This window comes from Carassius carassius, chromosome 33 (genome assembly GCF_963082965.1).
Source record: "Carassius carassius chromosome 33, fCarCar2.1, whole genome shotgun sequence".
Taxonomy (NCBI): domain Eukaryota; kingdom Metazoa; phylum Chordata; class Actinopteri; order Cypriniformes; family Cyprinidae; genus Carassius; species Carassius carassius.
In genome coordinates this window covers 20,017,134-20,026,889 of record NC_081787.1, presented here as the reverse complement: position 1 = coordinate 20,026,889, position 9,756 = coordinate 20,017,134, and the positions used below count along the sequence as shown (strand labels likewise).

The window sequence follows — 9,756 nt, the reverse complement described above, 5'->3', positions numbered from 1 at the left end:
CTCTGTAGCCGCGGTGGTGCTGCAGCCAGCGGTTTTTGGAGGATAGCTTCCAGAGGTTTGTGGTCGGATTCTACAATCACTCTCCGGCCGTACATGTATTTGTGAAAACGCTTACAGCCGAATAAAACTGCATAAAGTTCCTTCTCTATCTGAGCATAATTCACTTCGGTGCTGTTCAGTGACTTGGAAGCGTAGGCAATGGGTTTTTCGTCCTGGAGCATGACAGCGCCGAGGCCACATTTTGAGGCGTCTACTTGGAGTCTCAGTTCTTTTTGTGGGTCGAAGTATGCGAGCACAGGGTGGTCTGTTATAAATTTTTTCGTCTGCGTGAATGCCTTGTCGTGGTTTTTGTCCCATAAAAACTCACTGTCCTGCTTCAGCAGTTGTCGTAGTGGTGCGTTTTATCTCGGAGAGGCGTGGTGCGAATCTGGCCAGATGGTTAACCATCCCGAGAATGGTTTCTAACTCTCCTCTACTTGTGGGTGGTTGCATGTCTTGTATCGCTTTCACCTTCGCTGGGTCTGGCTTGACACCTTCTCACGAGAGCGAGTGGCCAAAGTGTCTGACCTCTGATACACATATTTGGCATTTATCAGGATTTAGCCTTACCCCTCTTTCTCTTGTGCGTTTCAGCATGGCCCTGAGGTTGTTGTCGTGTTCAAGCTTTGTCTTGCTGAAAACGAGTACGTCGTCGATGATGGCAGCTACACCTGTGAGGCCCTCATATGTCTCGTCGACGCGCCTTTGGAATTCGTCTTGAGCTGAATTGATTCCGAATGGCAGCCTCAGGAACCTGTATCTGCCGAATGGGGTGTTAAATGTTGTTAGCAGGGATGACGTTGTACTCAGCTTTATGGCCCAATAGCCTGATCTGGCGTCGAGGACGCTGAAGTACTTCGCTCTGGCGAGCTTTGTGGTGACATCCTCTAAAGTCGGTAAGGGGTAGTGTGGCCTTTTTATCGCCTTGTTGATGTCTCTGGGGTCCAGGCAGATCCTCAGCTTGCCAGTCTGGGGTTTTTCTACAACAAAAAGGGCATTAACCCATTCTGTGGGCTGTCACTTTGCAAATTATGTTTCTCTCTTCCATCTTGTCAAACTCTTTTTTTCAGTCTGTCTCGCAGAGCGATCGGTACTCTTCGTGGTGGGTACACTACTGGTGTGGCGTGTGGGTCAACATGGAGGTTGCACTCCCCTGGAAACTCTCCTATGTCCTGGAATACGTCTGTGTATTCTTTAAGGAGGCTGTCTGTATCTGTGCATGGTTTCGCTTCTTCCTCAGCCACAGTTAGTATCAGCTTGATTAACTTAAGGTCTAGGCTAGCTCTCATCCCTAGGATGGGAGGTGCTTTGGTGTCCACTATGTAGAATTCGAGCACAATGGAGGTGTTTTTATACTTGCACTTTAGATGACAGGTGCCTTTCACTTTCAGGAACTCACCGCCATATCCTGAGATTTTTTGAGTGGTTGGTTTTATGGCAGTGCCTCTGAACAGCCTTTCAAATATCTGTACTGGAATTGCATTGGTCTGTGCGCCAGTGTCGATTTTAAATTTAACTTTGAGTCCCGATTTCAATTTCAGCGTAAGCTTGTTCGTTACATTTTCCTGTGTTTTCACTTGTGAGTCCATCAATAAAAAGTTCTACCTGCTCATCTTCAGTGTCTTCATCCATCGTGTGAATCACTTTTCTCGTGTGGGTGTTTGTGTGTAGTTTTGACTTACAGGCCTTTGCAAAGTGATTGAATTTTTTGCATTTCATGCATTACTTGCCTTTAGCTGGACAGGCGCCGTCTTTAGTCGTGTGCAGGCCGCCGCATCTATCACATTCTCTTTGTGCTGTGGCGGACTCTTTCGGCCTGGCTTTGTGACTCGTGCGCGCTGATCTGTGTTCCGGTTTTCGGGCTATGGCATGTACAGTGTCGTTATTGGGGTATTTGCTTCCAACCATCTCTTTGAGTTGGACTTTTGCTATCTCATGAGATCGCGCGATGTCGATGGCTTGGTCTAGCGTTAGCTCCGCGCCGTGGCTGAGCAACTTCTCCCGCACTCGCGGTGAATTTGTAGCGAAAACAATGCGGTCTTGCCCCATCTCATCGTTGTTGGGGTATCCACAGTCCTTAACTAACAGCTTCAGTTCCGTGACAAAATGTTCAAAAGTTTCCCCATCACCTTGTGTTTTCTCATGGAAACGATATCTTGCATATATCGGGTTAGACTTTGGTGTGAGGTACGCGGTGTACTTATCATAGTATGTTTGTAGTTTCTTCGCGTCGTCATCTGTTAGTGTCCATGTGTTGAAAATGTCGCGCCCTTTTCCCCCGATCCATAGGAGGATATAATTGGAACCGACACTGAGCTTTCTTCACTACGTGCTTTTATTACCCTTGCTCTCTCTAATCTCGCGGGATGCGAGACTTGCCTGAGGGCTATGGTGTCACTTTTGGGACATACAGTAACAGTCAGGATGTTACACTAACCACACAGTATACATTGAAACTGAAGCTTGTATAATCAATATTGTTTACTGTGACATTTGACAGTAGGCTGCATATATATATATATATATAAAAAAATAAATAAATAAATAAATAAAAAAATAAAAAAATAAATAAATAAAAAAAGAAATAAATTTTTTTTTTACATAGGATTGAGGGTCGAGGACACCAAAGTGGAAGGGGCCCTATGTTTAGTCGTGCAAAAGAGGCCGCCATTGTGAACATGGTTTTGGCCAATAATTGTATCAGGCTACGAGAAATCCAAGCCAATATCATCAATGATGACAATATTTTCAATAACATCCAACGAGTCTCTCTGTCAACATTAGGTCGAATCCTAAAGAAAAATCAAATATACATGAAGCAACTGTATCGGGTACCATTTGACAGAAATTCAGAGAGAGTGAAACATCTGCACAATGTGGAGGTATGCATTGTTCATCTGACTATGGTGTGGTATCATGCACTGCTCATAATGTTCTGTCACAAAAAAATACTGTGCTATAGATATTGAATAGCATCCTATTTTCTTTAATGTGTTTCAGAGAGTCTTGCAAATGGATGCTGCTGAAATTCAACATGAATTTATATATGTGGATGAGGCTGGATTTAACCTTGCAAAAACAAGAAGAAGAGGGAGAAATGTAATTGGGCACAGGGCAATCACCAATGTGCCAGGGCAGTGAGGGGGTAACATCACCCTTTGTGCTGCTATCACACAAAATGGGGTCCTCCACCACCATGCAAATCTGGGACCCTATAATGCAAATCTGATACTTGCATTTCTTGACCGATTGCATGAGATTGTCACAGCATTACACCAAGTGGACCAGATGCGGTACATTGTCGTTTGGCACAATGTCTCATTTCATCGGGCTGCTCTGGTCCAGATCTGGTTCCATGATCACCCTGATTTTGAAGTTTTATACCTTCCCCCATACTCCCCCTTCCTGAATCCTATAGAATAATTTTTCCAGCGTGGCGGTGGAAGGTATATGACCTGCGGCCTTATGACCGTTTGCCCCTCATTCAGGCCATGGAACAGGCATGTGATCTTATTGAAGCAGCTTCAGTGCAGGGGTGGATTCGTCACACAAGGCGATTCTTCCAACGGTGCCTTGCCAATGAAGACATAGCCAGTGATGTGGATGAAATCTTATGGCCTGATCCAGCCAGACGGAGAGACGGATAGTTACAGTGTTCTTGTTGCTTTTACAGTAGTTTTCTTTCATTTCTGTTTACTTTTACTTTACTTTTCTTCAGAGTCAAAGTGTATGTACTGTAATTCATGCAGTAATTTTTATTTGTCTATAGATTTTATTTGTTTACAGTAATTGATATCATTGTTGGTTGATTACTGTAACTGATTATGGTAAGAAATACTGTAAGTATTGAAATAAATACTTGAAATATTCAGTCTGCAGCATCAAGTGTTGTGCAGTGCTTGGTAAGGTTATAGTAGGCCTACAGTATTTGTCTACATTCTCCGTTATATCTCAAAACAAATCATGAATAATGTTGTGAGTTTCTCACTATTTTTGTCACCTAAATTATCTCTTACATACAGTAAGAATGTCTGGCCAAAAATCTATTTTTGTTTTTTTCAAATGTGTTTTTTATTTATCACAGCAGTGTGAAACTGGCTGCAATAGTGTATGATCATTGATGACTGTGTTGGTTAAATGAAAACAAATAGCATTTTCACAAATATGTGTATATGTTTTGACTGAAGTGTGTCATTTTGCAAACAATCTAGGAATTTTGCTAATTGATTGTGGTGTTTGGATAATTGTGATTATATTTTGACAAAAAGAACTCTGTTTTCAAAATTGCGTGTAAACAATTGAAAAAAACTGTAATGCCTAGCTCAATTTGGGTTTATTTTAGCCTGGCAATGCAGTGTTTCCAATAGCTCAATTGTTGGCGACACTCCGCGAGTTCATTTTCTGCCAGCAGGAGGCGCTAAGAGCGCGAGAGGTAAGGGTTTCTCCGGTAACGGCTGCAAAGCAGAGGTGAGTTCACAAACGCTGCATTATCAAGCACATGCGAAATGAAATCGAACATTTTCTAAATACAGTAGGTTTCCTTTTGAAATACAGTGATAAAAATCACCCGCTCTGGTTTTTGAAACCCTGCAATGTAGTAATTTTAAACCATAAAAAAAGCAAATTATTATTTTTTTGCCCAAATTGTGCAGCCCTACAAGTACTGCAAACCTGGTGTTTTATTTATTATTATTATTATTATTATTATTATTATTATTTATTAAAACCTTTTGGCCTTCTTTTCAAATAAAGAAAATGTTTGTCTGAAAAGGTTTGGATTTTGGGTGCCCTATACAGGAAATGAATGTAAAAACATCCAGGGTCTGCAGCACAAGTGTTTCCTGTACATTACATTAATGTAAAAACATTCAGTGTCTGCAGCACCACTGTGCCTTGTACAGAATATTAATGCAAAAACATTCAGTACCTGTAGCACCAGTACTATATGCATAAATGAATAAATAAAACATACAGCCTTGGTATGATATTGTTTTTACTGGAGGAAAAATAGGAAAATAACAGCTGATAAAATTGGTGTCTTATCTCCATCCTGCCACCAGAGGTCAGTCACAGACCAACAAACACATTAGGCTACTATGTTTAGAAATTATGGTGTTTACAAAACTGACAAAAATAAGTTTTCTATGTGCTTGTGTAAAATTAATTGTTTCTTTTCTATTTGATTTTCTCAAAAAAAAAAAAAAAAAAAAAAGTACACCCATCTCCTTGTTTCAGTTTCCTGTTTAATCTCTTTCCTATATTTTGCTGGCTCATTAATATTCAACATACAATTACCATACTGGACAGAAATGCACATTTATAAAGTACTAGCATCTATTAAGTTCAGTATATCTCTGGTCTAAAAAGTTAATAGTAACTAAAGAATAAGTAGGCTACTAGTTCTATTTTTTGTTAACAAGGAGAGTATAATACTAGTCACTATTGGATTAAATACTATCTAATGATTAAGTACTAGTATCTAATGAATAGGTACTAGTAACTTTACAAAAGACACTAGTAGTTAAAGAATAAGCACTAGTACTTAATGGAAAAGATACTAGTATCTAAAAAATAAGTACTAGTAATATGAAAAAAAGATACTAGTACGGTTTATAGATTATATGTTGTAACGGCTTTCCATAGTCGCAGTCAGGAAATATACTGTTGTTTTCATCACAAACAAAATTTGCACTGCAAAAAGCAGCAATTATGCCTTTAAATGCTGACAACTGTGTCAGCTTGTCATGTGGTTGGAAAAAAAAAGTTTGCATGTGACATTAGAGTTCCAATAAGCCACTTTGAAACTCTCCTGTTATTGTCTCCTGATATCTCCTGTTATGTTATTTAGTATACGTTATCAACAGAACTGTGATATTTCAAACAAACCTAAATACATTAGACATGAAGCACAGTCTGTCACATGCAATCCTAGTTCTATTTTTCATTAATTAATTTCTTAAATTATCCTTTGACTATTTTCTGGCCCACCATAAAAACGTATAAACCATAAAATGCAATGCAGTATGTACAGTACAGACCAAAAGTTTGGAAACATTACTATTTTTAATGTTTTTGAAAGAAGTTTCTTCTGTTCATCAAGCCTGCATTTATTTGATCAAAAATACAGAAAAAATGTAATATTGTGATATATTATTACAATTTAAAATAATTGTTTTTAAATTTATTATACTTTAAATTATCATTTATTTCTGTGATGCAAAGCTTAATTTTTAGGATCATCATCACATGATCCTTTAGAAATTATTCTAATATGATGATTCATAATCAAAGTTGGAAACAGTTCTGCTGCTTAATATTTTTTCAGTACATGTGATAATTTTTTAGGATACTTTGATGAATAAAAAGTAAAAAAAAAAAAAAGAAGTTATGTTTTTAAAATATGAATATTTTGTAATAACAATATACACTACTGGTCAGTAATTTGGGGTCAGTAATTTTTTTTCTTTCTTTTTTTTTTTTTATAAAATCAATACTTTTATTCAGCAAGGATGTGTTAATAATTGATACAAAGTGATAGTAAAGAAAATATATTATTAGAATTTTTTATTTTATTTTGAATAAATGCAGTTCTTTTTAACCTTTTATTCATCAAATATATTAGACAGCAGAACTGTTTCCGACACTCATAATAAATCAGAATATTAGAATGATTTCTAAATGATCATGTGATAGACTGGATGTGACACTGGAGTAATGATGCTGAAAATTCAGCTTTGCATCACAGGAATATTTTTTTTTTTAAAGTATATTCAAATAGAAAACTATTATTTTAAGTTGTAATAATATTTCACAATATTACTGTTTTTCTGTATTTTTGATCAAATAAATGCAGGCTTGATGAGCAGAAGAAACTTCTTTCAAAAACATTAAAAATAGTAATGTTTCCAAACTTTTGGTCTGTACTGTATATGAATGAGAAATGAACAAATAAACTTTCTTCAAAAGCCTAATGATCTGATACTAGCAGTCACAACAGAAACAGGATTATTTAAAAAAGTCCAGTACGTGTTTGTCTGTAAGTGTAATTGCTAATAAAGATTTCACAACTTGAATGTGGAGCCTTTACAAATTCACCAAAAGACCTTTGACAAGCTAAAATAAATAAATACATAAACTATCAGTCGGACAACAGAAGGCACGTAGAAAATTGTGTTAATTATGTTGAGAATTTAGAAACCTTAGAAATTTGTCTTACAATTCACAGGAAGGGTTGTTGCTTCTTTTGGTATTTGTTTGGCAGTTTAAGTGTTTTGTGTTCATAATGTGAAATCATGATGTCAATTTTTGTATAAATAAATGCACATTTGCTTATGATGCAAAGATCCATTACTTTATTAACACACACAGGATTTGATCCATGTATTACATTTAAAATGGTTATGGTGACGTAAGTCACTTTGATTTAAAAGCATCTGCTAAATCATATAAACATTTAGCAATGGACAAATTCATTGAGGAAAGAAAACAATCATTCAGTTTTAGGAAGAACATTTTCCTCATAGAAACCAGCGTTGGTTATATTTCCAGCAGGTCTGTACTGGCCCACGACAAAAACTGTGTTTCCATCAGTAGCCAGACCTACTCCGAGCTCTTTGGATGATTTCCACACGACCTGAGTGAAATGCCCTGCAAATATATAAAATGTGTATTTATATATACAACTAGACAGAATTAGAGTAAGACAATAATAAGAAATGTCAACTCATTACATCTTTGTAATGTCATATTCAAATGAAACTATTTATTCCCGAAATGATCATTACCTGTTTTGGGCTGATGTCCTGATGTGGTAAAGTTGTAATCCTTGATCTCACTGTACCAACTGTCTACAGCCTGCTTCCCTAAGATATACAAAACAAGAAATATCTTCAGTGTGATGTGCTCAGTGCTGCATCCACAATTGTACTTAAAAAAAAAATATATATATATGTAAATTCATGTAAATATAAAATTTTGTATGACTATATAAGATCTCAGTTTACTGGGTCTTATTCACTATGACAGTAATCTGTGCATAAAACCTGTGTACAAACGAATCATGATTCACTAATAACTTTCGTACTAAACTAACTTTCGTTTGGGTGTGTTTCATGCAAATGACTAGCCTTGGGAAAGCGGGCGCTTTCATATTTTTCAGATTTTCACAAATTCATATGTGTATAACAATGTGATGTGAATTGGGTGTTTTTTTTATTTTTTATTTTTGTGAATGAAGCCCACTGAGTCTATACTTTGCCACATTTTAATCCATTTAAAGACGCTTTACGTAATTATTAAGCTGCAGATTTTACCTGTGGGTGTCTTTTTCTCAGAACTGAAGGAATAAAACACATTCTCCCCATCCTCTGTGTCACTGTGGCCCAATGATCTTTTGCTCAGCATATGATCCGCCCACTTTTGAGCAGCAGTGCACAGCTCGTCATTGTACGTCAGCTCTGAGGCTTGATGCTGCTTCCTGTATTGGTTATGGGCCTCCAGGAACTCCTGTTTAAAGCTTTCATCTGTGGAGAATCATACGAACACCACCAGCCCTTTATTCATAGACTAAAACTCTAAAACAAATACATAAAGTTGCAAAATTGCCCAAACTTTCCAGCAAATTTACAGAAGGTCAAATCAAATCACACTTGTATCGCTTTATACAATACAGATTGTAGCAGCAGCTTCACAGCGATACAGAAGAAAATAAAAAAGGTTTGCAAAGTTGCTGAGTGGTTTTCTTTACAACCTCTGTTTAACTCTATAAGCAGCTCTAAGGAAGCTAATAGGGTCTATATTGAGCTCAAGTAGATTCAGTGTTGATTCAGTTTAGTTCACAAATAGTGCAAATTTCACAATTCAGCAAAAAGCAGCTCTACAGTAAGCAGTAGTGTGATTTGGCTCAGCACTGATTCAATTAACTTGATTCAAAACAGTGTTGATATTACGGAGTTCATTAATTATGAATCAAATTCAATTCAGGTATAGAAACCGAGCTAGACAATGACACTATTGTCTTTTGTAGAGCTGCTTTAAATAGTGTCAGTGTAGTCAAACTGATAATATTACAGAATAAACTGTAATATTACAGAATAAACTTTTAAACCCTAAGATGACTGAATGAAGATCTGTCCAGAATATAGATTTATCCAGTCACTTTAGTTTTGTTTTTGGCATTAAATCAGCATTTTGAAAACTTTCTAAATTAAAAATCCTGCTTGAAATTAATACAGAAATGCATATTGCACATAGCACACAAGACCCACCTGCCATTGCTTCCAAAGTAAGCTGTAAAGAACAAGGATAGATATTAATATTCACATTATAGCTATCATTTCATTTTATAATCTAAATGTGGGATTTCACCTTCTCTTTGAGCTGTAAGGATGTTGTGTACCCACTCTGGCTTCAGATGGTAGTTTAAAGCTCTGGGCACAGATGGTGTGTATATATACTTTTGCCGTTATCTCCTCCTCCGCCTCCTCCTCCCTCCTTTTCATTTAATCTGAAGGTGAAACTGGTCCCACTAGTTGAGGAGCGAAAGTAATGTCCATCAGTTTGATTTCCTAGAATCTTGGCTCAAGTTTTTGAAATAGTTTACTGTTTACTGTGTGTGTGTGTGTGTGTGTGTGTGTGTGTGTGTGTGTGTGTGTGTGTGTGTGTGTGTGTGTGTGTGTGTGTGTGCATGCATGTGCGTGCATAAAAGAGAGCAAAAAA

The 9,756-nt window shown here is 37.0% G+C and overlaps 1 protein-coding gene across 1 annotated transcript; it reads right to left on the bottom strand.

Moving 5' to 3' along the window:
* Positions 1-7,363: 7,363 nt before the first annotated feature.
* LOC132114304 (Golgi-associated plant pathogenesis-related protein 1-like) lies at positions 7,364-9,534 on the bottom strand. The gene is made up of 5 exons (XM_059522415.1): positions 9,406-9,534; positions 9,306-9,327; positions 8,352-8,561; positions 7,824-7,901; positions 7,364-7,686 (listed from the first exon to the last, which is right to left on the bottom strand). Exons 2-5 carry the CDS (start codon positions 9,310-9,312, stop codon positions 7,529-7,531), a joined length of 453 nt encoding a protein of 150 aa, XP_059378398.1. The 5' UTR covers positions 9,313-9,327; positions 9,406-9,534; the 3' UTR covers positions 7,364-7,528.
* Between the last annotated feature and the right edge of the window lie 222 nt (positions 9,535-9,756).